The following is a 17,634-nucleotide window of genomic DNA, read 5'->3' as shown; positions in this document are numbered from 1 at the left end:
ATGGAAGAGCTGCAAAAAATTATGTATACTTTCTTTTTTCTTTCTCTCCTTCCAGTTTGGCTAAGTGAACCTCAAATATAAAATAAGTCTCTAAGACTTTATTTCTGTCATGAAGAAGTTCTTAAAGGCTGCTCTATCACTCCCTTCATCAGCTGGACAGGAGAGACTAAATGTAACAAGTAATAATTGGTACTGCACAAACATTCCATGGAAAAACTCATGGCAGGGGAAATCTAATTGCACTTTCCCTACAAAAGTAGTGTTAAGCCTGACAAGCTGGGCTGTCCCAAGATTTTTTTAATAGGTAAATAAGGGAAGCTGCAGTTAAAGAAATGCAGTTGTTTTTCTCTGATAGAATTGAATAGTTATTATATGTTTAAAAATCTAAAGTGCATTTTACTTCCAGTTTTCAGTACTTTCAGTAGACAAGGTATTACTGGGTATTAGTTAATAATGACATTTGGGATTACTTTTCTTAATCCAATTTTACAGGGGTCTCTATGGTCAAATACTTACCTTAGCATGGAAGATAATTTAAGAGTTATATCCTTATGGCAGGGCTCTTATAGACTAGTGCTAAACTTCAAACTTTTAAAAAATAAGTTAATTACCTACTTTTCTCAGGTTGGAATCTGGGAACTGTCTACAGCAGGAGATTCAGCCTGGCTAGGTTAGACACTTTCAGGAGAAAGCTACTCCTAAAGGTACCAATCTAAGAATTGTTTATTGCTCTCTGACTGAAGGCAGCCTAGGTGGCTATTTGCAAGTACAAACTCAGTTATTAGGAGCAAGTTCAGAGAGATAAATTACCCTGTTTTCTAGGTTTTATCATGTTATTTAGTAGCCTCAAGTTGGTTTTGTTTGTTTTTCTAGGAAGGCTCCATTTTTATTAGTGTTACATTTTTCCAGTTCTGGTGACCCAGGATATGGCTTCCCACCCATGAGTGCAAAAGCCTAAAATACAGTGGAAATGGTATATTTTCTGCATAGCTCAGAGTTAGGAGGAGTTTGTTTAGGAAATTCCTACTGGTTGGAAAAACTGCTTTTGTTGGAAAAGAAGTGAAAATCTTTATGCTGTAGACTGTGAGAGTAAAGAAGGGTTGATTTAATGAAACAGGACAGTATGAGTCTGCAGCTTAAGGTAATGTCTGTCTTTTTTTTCCCTTGTAAGAACATTGCTGAGCTTTTTGTTACTTTTGTGTAAAAAGCAAAACAGAAATAACCTTTTTTTCCAATGTGAGTCCAGGCACTGGAACTAATTTTAAAGGCTGATGAAGAATCAGTTATTAGACCAACATCAGAGCTAAACTGTCACTTTAGCAGAATTGAGTAGTATCTCAAACAATATATAAGACCACAGAAGACAGACATGGGTAGTGCTGAGAGGTGATCTTAGTTTTGGTAAAGCTGCATCAGAGGATCAGTTATTCCAACTTTCATCTGCAGGTGGAGCAAGCAGAGTTTAAAATGTATTGTCTATCTAGGTAAAAAGGATTTTTTTTTAATATAAAACATTTTTCTTTCACCCACCAAACAATTTAAAAGGACCAAGAAGCTACTGTGGGAAGAAATGACATATTCAGAAAATGTTGGTCTGGGAACTGCAGGAAAGGGAGAAGGCCTAACTGTTGGCTTAGCAGCTGTGTTTTTATTTGCAAAGTAGCACCATAAGCAAAGTTGTATTTGCAAATTTTAAATCAGAAGTAGAATCAAGAAACTCTGGTGAAGATTTCAGGTGACAGGTCAAGAAATAGGGTAACCATTGAAGGAAACTAGGCAGAGAGCAGAAAGTGCAAACCCAAAACAACTGATAATGAAAACAAAGTAGTTTTGCCAGAAGCAGTATCCTTGGTCCATACAGCTACCCCGGAGAAAGGGATTTGCCTTTTTTATATGACTTCTGAAAGTTGGATCTGAGCATTTGAATCAAAATTAAGATTAAATTATCCTTTGTTGTTTTGTTTGTTTGGGTTTTTAAAATGAAGATGTACTGTGGTATTTTTTTCAGGTTTTAGCTTTTTCAAGCCTGGTGTCTGAGGCAGCATGCTGAATCTTGCTGTGGCATGAGTCTGTTTTTATTGGTTTTATATCAACATTTGATGCAAGGGAAGAAGTAGAAGAAGTAATAATAAATGTAATTGCAAATGCTCATTGTTATTTTTCATGCCTTGGTGGAACTGTTTTATTTTTGCCACGTAATTAATTTCAAGAGAGGACTGTGTCAAATTCTGCCTTACAATCATTGGAGATTCACCCTTGGGAAATGCTTCATCACAGACTTGGCAGGAAACTCAGCCACTGCTTTCTCAGAATTCACCCAAAGAGCGTGCCTTCGGCTGGAAAAAGTGTCAAGCACTTCCTTTTGAGAAAATGCCATAATACCCCCAATATTTGTAGGAAGCCTAAACTATCTTTAAGTGTCTTAGAAATGAATTATAACAAAACTGAAATATTTGTCTTTTCTTCCCTCTAAGGAAATTTCTCAGAGTTCTTCCTCTACCAAGTGAAAACTGGAGTGATTTAGTTGAAGAGTGGTGTTGTCACCCCGACCCCTTTGCCAGAAGCACTTTGCACCCTCAGCATGGTGACTGTTTTGTTGGAGACACTTTTTTTCTGTTGAATTCAAGAAATGAATCACATGTGCACGAATCTCCTGTGTGCTCCTCAGAGGCTGGACACCATGTTTTGCAGAGTGGATCCAACTTGGTAAAGTATTTTCTTCAAATAGTTCTTAGGTGAAGTTATTTGGACTTTTTCATTGTAAAGTACTTTTTTTAAACTAGTTTATTTGTTTTGTATGTATTACAGAACTGTTTTGAAGGTCACAGGGAGTTCTTGACATTCAGCTGTACAGAAGCCAGAAAATATTCCAGGCTATATTTTACATTTTCTAAAGCTCACACCACAGTCTTGATACTGACCTCAGTATACAAGTAGAACTTCATACTAGAAACAGAAGCTACTTAATTATGTAGTTCTAAACCCAGATATTTTCACCCAAAATTATCATGAATGAAGGACATTAGAATTCAGTAAGATAATAACTGTGATGGGTTAGGTGTTTATTAAAGGGTAGTGGAGCAAAGAATGAGGTGGAAATTGAAGTAACAATTGTTTTTTTCTTGCACTGTGACTTGAGGCATAATCATGACTATGATTGAAGAGGAGTGTGATTTTTTTTCACTTTTTTTTTAAGTTTTAGAAAAACTTGGAAATATCAGAATGTGTGCTTTGCGTTTAGATGTGGCTGACTTAAGATCTTAAAGCATAGTAAGGAAATTGAGTTTATTTGACTGCTCTGTCCAGTGAAAGGAGCCTGCCATCCCATATTATAGCTCTTCATGTTGATGTTTCGGAGGTGTTCCAGGATAAGATAAATTCATCAAGCAAGTCTATAGGAAGAAGGCTGTCATTTGGTTAAGAAACATCAAAATTTGTTGTTGTCCATCAACATTTGTTGGTGCTTATGTTTCATGAAGAAAGACAGTTCAGTCTTCAGTTCAGTCTCTCTTCAGACATCTAGCACTCATATAAAAGTTCAAGCAATGATCTTTTTTTTGGCCAGAAGAGCATCCAGGAACTCAGTTCACCAAAACCTACATTTCCATAAAGCCTTGTCTGTTAATCTACTGCTCGTCTATATTTATGCTGAAAAAGGTTGGGCCTACACATGCTGTATATTTTCCCAGTACTAAATATTAAACTGTCTACTGTGGGGGGTTAGAATATAAGAAAGCAAAGATAGTTCAGAGAGTAATCTCACCCCTAAGGAGTTGCAGCTGGGCCAATTACCAAAGATTAGGAACAGGCCTGGCTTTAACAAGCCACAGCTGAGACCAATCAGAAGAGTGCTATAAAAGAGAGGATTGGCTGGTTGAGGAGGGAATTGGAGTCAGGTGGTTTCTTGGTGAGGAAGGGAGAGTCAGTGCTCTGAGGAGCTGCCCACGAGAAGACACCAAGAAGGTATGAAACTTTTGTGAATAAGAAGACAACAATATGGAACTTTTGTAATGTGATGGTAACAGTCTACATTGCTGCCTTGGTGATTTGTGTCTGTAAAAATTGATGGCTTATTCTGAAGAGATTTCCAGCATTAACTGCTTAATCTCTTGAGAGCCAGACTCCCTGATTTCTACCTGCTGCTTGTAGTGATATGTATTATCCCCAGGAAGAGTCACCAGGATTCTCACAGTTTAGTGGCCGCTGGTGCTGTGCTCCAAGCAACCCCTCTGTATGGGGAGCAGTTCTGTCCTGTTGTCCCTGTCTGCAAGGCTTGCAGCTTGGTTCCTTGGTTTCTTGTTCCATCGTTCTTTGAAAAACAGGTTATGCAGAGAAGAAAATAAGGACTGATATGCTGTAAGGGTATCAGCATGGCAGAAGCAGATGAATTTGTCTTAACTCTGTGACAATGCAGTTATTTCTTCTAAGTTTCCTTAAGAAGGAGGTGGAGTAGATGATACCAAATTTCCAGGAGGACAATGCTCTCTGCCAGAGGTTGCCAAAATGAATTTTCACATTTCAGTAGTCTTAAAAGAGGTCTTAGATATGGGGAAAGGCAGGGTTCATGGAGTTCATATTGCACACTTGTTGATCAAAGAGAATGTTCTTGAGTAAAGGATTGATTTGGAGGCAAAAACATAATAAAAGGATGTGGAACAAAGATTTTATGGAGATGTGGGTTGAACCAGGATAACAGCAGAACTTTTGAATGAGGGAGGAGGCTGTTTTATGTCAGAGGCATACAATAGTAGTTTAGTGTGATGAGTTTTCATGTTTGCTTCCTTATACTTGCAATGAAGTTGAGAATTTGTTCCTTTTGTCCTATCCCTTTTTCTCCATCTTTCACACTTACAATGAATTCTCATTTCTGTGTTTGCTTATTTCCAGCATCGCTCAGTTGCCAAGCAAATGAGCACAACTGTTAGATCCAGCAGAAGCTAGACTAATAAGGAAAAAAACCCCTCATACTGAAGCAGAAAATTCTTCCATAATATGAGTAATAGAAAGGTACAGCCAAGACAGATTGCTATTGGCATAAATGTTCTCATTTTAGAGAATATTGTTGCAGTCTGCCCCAGTATGAAAGTTCCTTTTTAATTGCATTGCAGTTCTTCGGAAAGTGTTTGCCTATGACCAAAATAGTAGCAGGAATGTACCAGAGATGCTTAAACAATCTTTTCCAGACTCCAGTGGGACCAAGACAGCATCCGTCCATTGCAAACGTATTTTTCACATCTATTAGTCTTCCAGTGTAACATAGTTCTTAAATGTCACATGGTGTTGCAGCATCTTAATAGTATCTCTTGGGGAAAATATTTTTCCTGACACCATATCGGGGATCCTTAGGAATAGGAGCAGAAACTATTAGGCTTGTGATCCACCTGCATCTGCAGATTGCCAGCAGCTGCAAGTTGTCAAACAGATAAATTGTTTTAATTAGTTGAGCTAAAACTATCCCTTTTTCCATTGAAGCATGATACAACGAGTTAGTGATGTTTTTTAGGCACAGTTCTCAGTCAGCACCTATAACTATAGTCTGAAAAAAAAATTCTCAAGTTGTAGCTTTCAAGGAAGTAGTGTGTATTGTGTACTTGTACCGTGTGGTATTTGTACCAGTCTGAAACACTGGCTTACACAAAACCTTGTCTGTTTATCCTTGCTATTCACACTAGCAAGTAATTTCACTGCATATGTTTGAGAGGAGTAGCAAGGTAGGAATTGGGAAAGGGGATAACTGCATTTATATGAATCAAATTATTTTCCTGATCTCCATAACAAGGGTGCTGTACTTCCAGCATAGTCAGCTCTCAGGCTGTTAGTTTGACTCTCTGTTTTTGACCCTCATTAAGGTTATATATATATATATATATGCACTGCTTTCAGATCAGAGCTCTAGTTGCTACACCCAGGTTAATAAGCCCACACAGAACAAGTTCTGAAGTTTAGACTTTGGATTAAAGTGAAAATTGTCCTTGCTTTTTTGATGCATTGAATTTAAATATTAACACTGTAATTAGTAGGAGTCTAAGAGGGAAATTTCATCTAGAAGTGAGATCTTTTTCAAAGGGCAGTAACAGATGCATAAAGCTAAGGCAAATATTCAGTGATGTTCAGGAGAGTGTAGAGACACCTTGAACTAGATATTGTTATCCACATTTTTTGTTTTTAATAGACCCTTGATGACATTGCTTCCTCTGAATTTATAGAGACTTTTTGAACTTGTTTATACTTTTAATATGAAAGATGCTTTCCTATAGTGAGTACCAACCTATATTATGCATTGTGTGACAAGTGGCTTCCTGTTTTTTTGATACAAACTGGATTGGAATGTTGGAATTTCATAGCATGAGCTATGATGGCATATGTTTGTTTTGGTTTGGTTTTTTTTTTTTGTTCAGCTTTTCCTAAACATTTGTGATTTTAGGTGTCTCAATGATACCCCTCAGTTTTCTGTCTTCCATGTGTTCTCCTGTTGCATGTATTTTCATGCTACATATGGAAACTGTTTTGTGCTTTTGACAGTTATTGTTTGTCAGTACCTCTTCTGTATTTATTTGAATAGAGGGAGAGGGGTTGTTCAAGAACAGAATCCACTGCACCTTTCTGGAATATCATGCTGTGTTGTGTATTTCAGCTGTTTCCTTCAGCTGTTTCCTAGTAACTCGAAATAATCTGCAGACATTTTCTGCTCTCTGCTGAATATTGTACTGGTATTCTGCTCCTATAAAACTGTCCACAGTGAACTGTTACTAAAACTTGTTACTGAGTATGGTAGTCACATTGCAGCATACTATTTTATGTATATGTTTGGAGTACTTAATTTCTGATACATTATTTCACCCTTAGCACAATCAAATTTAACTTATCATTTTATCATCTGGTCACTCAATATTACAAGATTCTCCTGTTAGCCATTACAGATTGTGCTGTGTGGATATATTGCCAGATTTTAAAAGTATGAAACTTGCAAGCAAGTCCAAGTGTAGAAAGCTGAAGTAGTGAGGGCAAATATGTGTGCATCTAAACATAAAGAGGACAGAAACAGGTAAAAAGTTTCCTGTCTGCTCTGTAAATTGTTACAGATATGCATTCCTTTTTCAGAATATCTGAGTGATATTTCAATTATTGTTTTTTTTTTTTTGTCCTACAGAAGTCAAAAGAAAATACCAGAGTAATTTGTAAGCGCTGCAAGACAATGCTGGGAGAAACAGTTTCATCAGGTATGAGGTGTCCAAACAAAGCTAGACTTGACTGCATCAGCCATTGAACACTGGAGGTTAAAAACACTGATGGAAAATAGTTTATCAATAGGGTGCAGTGTTAATTCCTTTGTGTTTGTCTCATTCCCTTCTGGAATAGATGAGGTTGTTGCTTCCAGTGTTAGACCTTGAAATTTACTTTCAGCAGGCATTTTGATTATCCTTGTTTCTGTGGCATATTTGGCTAATTCCAAACGTTTGGAAGACTCAGTGCATTATTCCAGTTTACTAGGAATCCCAGTAGAAGTGGAGATTTGAGAGATTACAGGTTGCTTGTTTTCCTGTCAGTTCTACAGAATAAGTGAACAGTAAATTCAGAACTTAATCAGTATAACTAGAAGCTGAAGATTGCTAACAGTCAGCCTGGTTTTGTGGGGAGGAAGCCTATTCAAAGAAACTGGTTATGTCTCATCCTCCTCTGATGATGAGCTGATGGGATTATTGGTTTCAAAACTGTAATTTATTGGGTTTGCAGCGGGGTTCACCTGAGGTGGTGTAAAGATGAGTGTCTGATTGTTTTTAAAATTCAGCTATTCTTGGCAGAGAAACAATGATAAGACTGTTATTAGTTGAGTTCATTCTTTCATCCTCCGTCTCTTCCACTGCATCAGTCAGTGTTTGCCTGCCTCAGTTCAGAGATCTGGTGAATATAAAAATGTCTCATAAAATGCAAAGCTTTTTTGTTTCAGAAATGCCATACAGTGAGACAGGACAGAAGGTCTTCTGTGTCTTCTGTTACAGAATGTTCTGATTGTCCTGTACAGGGATCTGAACAATACAGGCTTTAATAAAACCAAATTTAAGGTACAATGTTTGAAAGTCCACAAAGCAAGATGTGACTGGGAAAGGAGTGCTGGGAAAAGAGCATGAATAACAAGGTCATGAGTAATAGATCAGTGGCAGTGGGGAAAGTCAAACACTATCGATGTGCAGAGATTTGGTATGGACTGTGCACGTGGCTGAAGTTAGATAGAATATCCATTGTTTTGGCCTTGTTTCTTCAGTAGTACAGGCAATTTTGGTAGAGTTCAGAGAACAAAAGAGATGTATAGTGTAAGTCTAGGCAGAACCATCTCTGTGAAAAGAGACTGGAGAGCAAACTTGACTGCTTTGGTGCTTCCTCATGAGCAGGTATCAGTGTTTTGAAGATAAAGCAAGATTAGAGGAGTTGTGTAGCTGTGGAGACCAGGTTCAGCTTTGAGATTCCCCCAACTCTATCCACATATACTTATATGTTTTTTAGCTTGGTAAACCACAGCATCTATCTCTTTGCAAGCAAACATCTCCTGAATTCCCAATATCCTTGTAGCAGGAGCACCAAACCCTTACTCAGGGTAATGCCTGAGGAACTAGAGAGACTGAACTGTCTTTTCTTCCTGTCTCCAGGAACTCACATAGCATGGAACAGACTTAATTAAATGTAGAGGTAAAATATAACTTCCTAACACTGAAGATAATTTAGAAAGTGTAGCATTTACCTAGAGAAGGGATGGGATTACCAAGCCTTTGGAGGGTTGAAAACAGATAGTCTTCCTGAAATGTTTGCTTTCATCCAGTTTTAATGGTATGTGTGGACAGAGATCAGGTAAAACCCTTCCATCCTTAAAACTTGTGGACCAGATTAATCTTCCAGTTGTTCACATGCTGAGGCTTAGTAGAATGAATTTATGACTCTTAACCTGTGTTGCTGGCCCTCTGGTTAGGCTGTATTTGCAGTACAGACCCAGATCTTCAATATGATAATCTTTGACCTGCTTTCATTGTTGGGTTTTAAATTATGTCCTCAAACACTTCAATTTAGCGTTAAAAGCTGTCTTAGTGAAGCTTTTGGTGAACAGTTACATTGAAATTCAGAATGTATGCAGTATTAACACTGAGTGAGCGTGATTTTCGGAAAGAAGTTCCATTCTGCTCTTTGAGCAAAGAAGGAAATTATTCCCCCGTGTGAGCTGTTATTAAAACTGTCTCTAGTGATTCACTGCAGCATTACTAAGCAGCAGAGGGTACTAAAATACTTATGTAAGCTATGCTGATCTCAGTGCTTTAGGAAAGTTCTTTCAATTCATCTTTCAGGTCTGGCTTGAGCTCTTGCTTGCTTGGTTTCAAGATGATTGTTCCCAGCATTAAACAAAGATCAATATGAATGAGAAATTGCTGATCTTGTAATTAGCTTGGAGCAGTTTTCTTCAGGCAATGTAGGTTTTTCGTTATGGTTGCTTCTACTCCTACAAACCCAAGCAAAATATGATTGTCTGCTGCACCTCTTAATTGACTACTGAGCAAATATTTGATTAGTGTAGTGATATGGTGACTTACAGTCTAATCTTAATAAGTTGGTTATTCTATTATAGTTGAAAAACATTTTTTTCATTTTAGGTACCATTAAATATTATGTCACTGAGGTGGTTGTTCAATCAGCTGAGGGAGGTTTCAGTCCAACACCAAGGTAACAAAATAATCGCATAATTTGCTCAAGTATATGTTTTAGAAAGGAGGCTGGAAATGCTCTAATGTTGTAGTTTTTTGAATAATTGCATATAAAAACAGAGTTCAATTTTATGTAATCATCACAGAATTGAGCATTGTAAAGGCAAAGTAGCCTGAATTCACTCATGTGCAGTTTTGTTTGCTCATCTTTGTGCAAAATTAAATAATTCAAAATAAAACAGTATTTTATTTTGGTTTATCACCTCAAGAGTGAGACACTGACAAACACAATGTCTGGTGACTGATTATGGAAACAGAAGCCTATTTCATGTAAAGTTAAATTAAGTAAAGTTTGAAATGTTTAATTCCAAGTGAGAGCTTTGAATTTTCAAGTAATTCAGTTTCAATTTAAGACTAAGATGAAACAGAACTTGATCTAACTACCTGGTATCATGTACAATGGCTTAATCACAGTTCTCTCTTTTTGGGAATTCTATTGGAAACATGCATAATTCTGAACTTTGTGTTCATATGTGTAAATTATAATGAGGAAAAGCTTCTATTCAGCATTTGACAGTTGGTGTCAGCCAAAATAAAGGTATCAAGCAATTTAGAATCCTGTTGTATTAAAAAATTCCTGTTGCAGGAAAGAAAAAGTTCTCTGGTTTTGAGTGAGAGGAAGATAAAGAAGCCCCATCTTTCAGTAAAATGTGTTTGTAGGATGTAGTGGAAAAGAAGTTTGAGTTACTCATTTACCTGTAGTGCATAGATATGAATGACTGTCTGTGTAGTTGCTATGAAAATATATAATAATGTGGTTAATTCTTAAACAGGTCTCAATTTGTACAGAGCATTGTTGCTCAGTGTCTTTTGGAATTGTCCTCTGCTAAAAGCACATTTAGATTCGCCATAAAAGGAGATAATGGAAAAACCTATATTCTGGTAAGTTTAAGTCTTCATCTTGCTGAAGATGAACCCATGTATCCCAGTTCCTAAAAGGTATTTTTTTATGGTGTTCATTATTTTTTTTGGTGTTCATTATGTATGTTTGAAAAAATTAACAAATTCAAGTTCTTGAAGTGGTTCTGAGGTAAATCTGCTCAATATCCACGAGTTTTTACTCTAATTAGATGTGCGTGTAGAAATTTTATTGATACAGTAATGAAAGTACTGCAGATGCACCATAAGTAGTGCAGAAATAACACTATTTTATATCCAGATAATATGAAAAGCTTAAGTTTTAATTTTTTAATGTATATTTCGCCTTCTTGCTCCAGCACTTCTCTTTAATCACCAGAAGTGAATCAAATTGTATAGCATCTTTCACAAGCATTGTCTCAAGTCAGCAGAGACTATTAGTGTAGTCAGTACATTGCAGTGTGAAGTGAAGTGAAAACAAAAATAAAATTGCCTATACTTAATGTTCTAATGCTGTTAAACTTTGTTAAGCTTGATATTTAGATGGTGACAGCTAGATTCCTCAAACTTTAAGATGGATAAGAGTTAATACTGTATACTTGTTATAACCAGAGATGTTTCCTTTTATGTCCAAACTAAATATGGGTATAGAATTTGTATTTTTACAGTTTATAGAAATAATTCATAGACACAAAGAAATACATGATTAGAGATTCCTGCCCTGGATAAACTTATAAATGAACTTTCTTGAGGCAATGTAATTATATAAAATCTTTTACATATGCATTGTCCAAGGTCTATGATTTTGGAACATCCAGATGCTAAGGGAAGTGTATATCTGTTTCCTTTAAATAAATTTTAGTGCCAAGACAACATTTATACAACCACTGAGAAATATCTGTTCTGTGATGGTGAAATTAAGGCTTCATAAGCAGACCCATAATTATATATATTCTAATTGAGGAGTCATCCAAAGTCATTGTGATTTTTCCCTTGTAGCTTATCTGTTCCCAAGTTATGTCAAATTTTGGTGCTTAAGTTTAGTAGTTTAGATACAGCAAACTGATTATTTTTTTAACAGAAAAATCACTTTAATTGGTAGATTGGCAAAAATGAAGCTCAGAGCAAAGAGTACTGCCAATGTATTAATTAGAGGAGCAGGCTGAATTAGATAGGGACTGGCTTTTGATTGGCATCTTTTCCTTTATATTGTTAGTTTTTTGCAGGTGTTTTTAAGTATTTGATACCAGGAAGTCTTTACTCCTGTCCAGGGTGAGGTTCTGGCTACTGTATACACACCAATAGCTGTTCTGGAGTCATGGGTTAAGTCTTAGGACTCAGAGGCCTTGTGGACACAAGTATAATGTAAGCTCTGTTTGTATTAATGACTGTCAATAGCTAAACACTGAAATGTGGGTGCTTGAGGCTGTGAACACACAGCCACGCTACACAGGTAGTCTCATCACTGATGCATCATGAACCAGCTGTCCCAGTTGTTTGTTTTGATAATGAGCCAAAGATTCTAGTTCACAGTGTTTGTGCTTACCTACATGAATACACACAGCTTAAACTGTGTATGTGATAATTAAGGTTAAGGTTTCTCTTTTTAAATGTCTTTTTAACTTTTTTAAACCACAAATAATATGTATACTTATTTTCCTTATTTCCCTTGGATGTATCACTTAACATTACCAATTATGTTATTTGCACATACATATGAGTTGCTATTTTTTAAGTTACGCATGTTCTGTTGTTTAAGCTGTATACTGCTTAGTTTGGTGGGTTTTTTTAAATTTATTTTTAAAGGATATCAATTAATATAAGTTTCTTTGTTTCGGGGGGAAAAAAGCGATATATACAGATATCCTAATTTTTCCTAACTGTCTCTCTGCCCTCTTCACATTTGTGAATCACTTGCCTCCTCTCTTCGCTCCACTGTTCCTTGTTGTTGCATGACTTAGAAGCTGAGAATAAAAGGAGGACAGAAGATAGTGAGATAGAAGAACAGAAGCAAAATGGTACATTATTGGTCAGCATAGCAGCATCTCAATAGCTACTTATTTTTTTCTGTACTGTAAAAGCATGTAGCTTTGAAAGCAGTAAATAAGTAGTTCTCTGGATTAGATACAGATAGCACTTAGATACCTCATAAGACCCAAAAAGATGACATTTGTGAAAATCAAAAATTGTGCAGTGGTTTGGACTCTTTGAACAGTACCTCCAGTCTTTCAGTATTGAAGGAAAGGTGTTTTTTGGAGTGATATTAGACTGTGAAGTGTTTTGAAAATAAGGCAGCTTGTATTTCAGGAGTGAGCCAAGAGGAGTGGGAAGATATCCCAAGAAAATTAATATGTAACAAAATGGGAGAGACCTGTCAGTCTGATTATTGTCCCTGTCTTGAAGGGCATGAGCAGAACCGATTTGCATTTGTTAAGACTGGAAATGGGGTGGACATTGCAGTGGTCATGCAGTGAGATAATGAGAGCCTTGCTGAGACTTAGCTGCCCAGCTCTCTCAGAGCTTTATTCTTTGTGAAATACATGGAAATAACATCTTTACCTGAGTGTGAGAATGGAAAAGCTGCAATGAAAGATGTTTGCATTAGTGACCTGTGTGATGATGAAAGTAATGTTGATGTCTGCAATAACTAAGAAAGACCTAGCAGGGAGAAAAGATTTAGTGGGTTTTTTACCTGTGTTAAATTCAAATTAATGCCTAATTTTCCACAATTTGGTGCTGGAAACTCAGACTGAGACATAGGGAAGCTGATCACAGAATGTAAATTGTGGTATTTCAGCTGGTTCAAGCTGGTTCAAGTTTGGTTATTTGGTTCAAGTTCCATGAAGTATAACTGGGGTAGTAGATTTGTTGCCACTTTTCCCCAAATAACATCTTAAGTATCTTGACAAAATGATTTGAAACCAAAAGAAAACAATGAAAGGAAGATCAACAACCCCCAAATACTTTTTTTCTGATTCTGTCATTTAAGAAAAGGTAATCAATGACACTGTGAATGAATTCTACACTTTATATGTATATTTTTCTGTAAAGTTTCTTTTCTTACTGGAGTGTGTGTGGAAGGAATTTGCTTGGGCCAGCTCTGCAGTACAAAGAAGTAGAAAGAAAGGAAAGATTGCACATTGTGAATAACATAGTTGAAAGCAGAGCTCAAAGCATGAAACTCTTAGCCAGAAATACATGTATAAATTTCTTAGAGTCAACACACTGAGTCTGGGTGAGCAATTGTTCACTCAGATTGAAAACAAGATCAAAAAATAACTCATACATGAAGAAAAGAATGAAAATACTGCCTAAAGAAGTAAATGTAATTCAGAAGTTGATTTTGCTCATGGCTGGGAATCCTTCCACCCCCAGATATTCATTTACTTTCTCTATATTGTGTGCTAAATTATTAATACAGATCTGTTGTGTTGCTGGTGAGACAAAGACATTCATACAAGTTCTAGGGCATGATTGTGAGATGCCACATGTGGCACTTGGGTAGAAAGAGGTGTTTTTCAAATGGACTGTGTTGCAAATGAAATGCTTTGGTTGCTTTCTCTGCAGCAGACTGCAGAAGGATTCTGAAAGGAGCAGACAGCTATTGCTACATTGTTCCCTTTTCTAGTTTGAAGGATATTCCCCTGCTGAAAAGCATCCCAGGAAGCTCCTTCCACACAGAATTGTTAGAAATTTCAAAAGGAAGAAACTCTGTTCAGTTTGTGTTGGCAATGGCCTGTGTTTCTGCACCATTTTCTTCCAACACCTCTTCAGCACTTGGCTTTAAGCACCTTGTGTAATGGTCCTAGCTAATGAGGTATATTTTGCAGTTTAGGCTATAAATGTGTACAGTGAGTTACTAGAGCAAAACTGATGAACAACCACTTGCGAAGCCAAGTGCAGTTGCTTGTCATCATTCATGTGCATATGCTAAAGTGATTCTCCTCCTCCTATCCCCTCCCAAGATATCTTTATCAATATATCTCATTCCTTCTTTATGAAGCTTCCACTGTAATGTTCTGAGCCTTGGGCTCTGATAAATTGTGACTGTCACATTCAATTACAACATATACTATGTGTCCTGTTAATGACTGCTTTCCCCCTCCACAGGGGATATCATGTGTCTGCTACATAACATCATGTAACTTGTTTTACTTGAAGCTGATTAGATCATGAGAAGCAGAAGATTGCTCTCCAGTGAGCAACACTGTATAAATCCCATTTTCAATGATAAATATTTCATATATAAACATTTCATACAAGTGCCAGATTTGTAAAAATTGATTTCCATTGTTAACTTGGATCACTTCACTACTGCAGGCTGTGAATTAAGGAAAAGCCTGACTTATTTGTATGGTGTTTAGCAGGAAAGCCCTGGGTCCAAGTCAGAACACTGATACCAAATCACACAAAGATTAAATAAGATTCATAATGGGATGCAAAAAGTTCAGATTTCTCCAAACTCTTTCCAGTAAATATCTCTCTAATTGCTGTGAGCAAATAGGGTTGAAGAATACAAGTCCTATTATGAAATTTGATATTTATTTTCCAAGTGAGTGTCTGCTGCAGCTGGTTGTAAATTCCAACATGCCTTTTAGACAGTGTTAATTATTGTCTTTTTCCTTGCATGTATTAGGTCCACAGAGTCATAACCACCATGCTTCTTCTAAAAATCCTCAATTTTTGGCACTTCAGTGGGCAGTCTTTCAGTTTCCTGTCTTTAGCCCTCAGTTGCTCAACATCATATGCTTCGCTAATACCTGGAAAATTATGAAGCTGGAGAAATAATACATATGGTACTGAAAGAGATGACTGGGGACTATTTCTTTTGTTCCTACCAAAGGGAATGTGCTACAGTCACAAAAAGAGGCAGTTTCAATACTGATAAATCAGTATTGTATTACCCTGTTTTCTCCACTAGAAGCTGTGCAGACTCTGCTAAATAATAAACTATCAATTTATGTCTCTTAATGCTTTGTTAGAAGCTTTGTAAGAATGTGGCTTCAGTATCAGCTGCTTTAGGGTCACAGTAAAATAACAAATTGAAGTGTATGTAATGTACAGTAAACTAATTATTTTTCATTTATAGATCTGGCTTTTAAATTCTGACACGTTGCTGGTAGAGTCTTTAGGAAGTTCCTCCTCCCACAGTGATTTTACACTGTTTGGAGATATCCTTACACCTAGCTCTGGACCAGTGGGAACCTGGAATGCTCTCAAAGTCCTTTACCAGCCCTGCATTCAAGGCAGAAATAAGGAGTAAGTACAACCTTTTTTTAAACTCAGATTCTGCTATTTATTTGCTTTGCATTAGTGTTTCTTTCATGTTCTTTGGACAGTCTCTTAATCTCAGGTATAAACCGCCTTGAATTTGCATATTTCTTAAAATGTTTTTTTAAGCAAAATGCCAGAGAAGTAGTGCTTGTTTTCTATTACAGCCAAAGAGAACCTGGTTGTTAGATTTTTGCACTGTAATATTAAAATATAGACCAAAGAGTTTTGTTGTTTCTAAGGGCACATGTTGGTAACTTAGGTATTAGTGTTTAAATTTAATTTGCTTTCAGCCCGCTGATGATGTTATTTCAAAAAAGAAGCAGGGTTCTGAGAGAAGGAAAAAGAGAAGTAACAAAGGTAGTCAAGTACAATGTCATAAAAATGTTTGTCTTTGATATGTCTGAGTGTACTGGATCTCTCATAAAGGAAACATTTGATTTCAGCAAGCTTTGGGTTCAATATTATGAAAAACATACACTGCCTAACATGTTAGAGCCTTTATCTGTTGGAGAGCAAAGATAAGATCATGCTGATTAAGCAGTGGCTCCAATGTTTGCAGGTGATGAAGTGTGATTTAAACATAATGTACTGCTTTCTTTGTGCAGTGATAGAAATCATTGATTTTGTGTAAGTCACACTTAAATGGTGGTTTGTTGTTGGTTTTTCTTCAAACTTTGGAAATTAGGTGAAAGATGTAAATTAGTATGGAGGAAGACATTCAATCAGTTAATACACAAATCATTTATAGCCCAAAACCTCATAAAACTACAACAGAGATGTTTTCTCACAGAGGAAAGCAAATGTGTATATGAATGTAATATTTTTGTAGGAGAAACATACACCTTAAAAGCGTGTGTGATTCATTATAGTGTGTTTATCCTGAATGTTGCCAAGTGTATTCTTTTTATATTTCAAGCAGATACAACATTGAATAGCAGAAATAAACTGTGATGAATGGAGAGAATGCAAACTTTTAATATTTAGAAAAAAGGTCATTCTACATTGTTAATGTTAGTCATGTAAGAGGAAAAAAATACCTCTATTGATGTAATGGCTTCAGAAGATGGCTTTGGAAAACCTTTATGATCTAAATGTTATTTAGGGATTCAAAATACATCCTGAAGTATCATCATTTAAACTGCTTATTCTGAGAATGGGACATATTTTGCAAGAATCTGTCTGAAATGAAAGATATTCCACTTACTACTCTGAAGTCTTACAGAAGTGTAACCTAGAGTTTTGCTTTTCAAATTTCATTTCCTTATCACTGAGAACTTAATTATCTTAACACATGTTCATGACATGTTATTGAGATAAAAGTCATGTACTTAGTAATTTTCCTAGCATTCGCAAATGCTTTTCTTGAATGGAGTTCTCAGCAGCAGTATTTTTGTGAGGTTATATTCAGTTCCTTCTATGTCCACAGACAGATTTGTTAGAAATCACCTTTTTACAACTCTTTTTTCCCCATTCCACTACGTTGTATTTATCTTTGGGATTTTGCAGGGAGCATAAGGAACAACTGAGGTTTTAATTCTTCTCTGACAGTAATTGGTATTTTCTCTATCCAGCTCCTGGACAAGTGAAATAACGGAAGAGAAAGAATGGAAGATTTTTTTTTTGAAGCTTCAGAAATTGAACTGTTGGTTTAGTATTCTTTTTCCACTTTTATATTTCTAGGAAAGAACAGTAAAAAGGACATTAGCACTTCGAGCTGTTTCCACTAACTCATTTATCAGCTGGCCTCAAGTACCAC

General features: G+C 36.4%; 1 protein-coding gene across 6 annotated transcripts in view; it reads left to right on the top strand.

The window, feature by feature from the left end:
- The window catches only part of UBE3D (ubiquitin protein ligase E3D), an 82,625-nt gene that overhangs the window by 9,350 nt on the left and 55,641 nt on the right, over window positions 1-17,634 (top strand). For 4 of the 6 annotated variants that reach the window (XM_064412534.1, XM_064412532.1, XM_064412533.1 and 1 more), the window contains 5 exons: window positions 2,475-2,706; window positions 7,151-7,220; window positions 9,636-9,705; window positions 10,520-10,628; window positions 15,694-15,863. In XM_064412534.1, the coding sequence (XP_064268604.1) occupies window positions 2,475-2,706; window positions 7,151-7,220; window positions 9,636-9,705; window positions 10,520-10,628; window positions 15,694-15,863 (651 nt within the window). Of the gene's footprint in view, window positions 1-1,386; window positions 1,485-2,474; window positions 2,707-7,150; window positions 7,221-9,635; window positions 9,706-10,519; window positions 10,629-15,693; window positions 15,864-17,449; window positions 17,591-17,634 lie in introns of those variants that run through there. The other 2 variants (XM_064412535.1, XM_064412537.1) reach the window with 2 other exon arrangements.

The sequence above is a fragment of the Passer domesticus genome, chromosome 3 (genome assembly GCF_036417665.1).
Source record: "Passer domesticus isolate bPasDom1 chromosome 3, bPasDom1.hap1, whole genome shotgun sequence".
Lineage (NCBI taxonomy): Eukaryota > Metazoa > Chordata > Aves > Passeriformes > Passeridae > Passer > Passer domesticus.
Note: the sequence above shows the minus strand (reverse complement) of the source record. Positions and strands in the feature narration are given on the sequence as shown.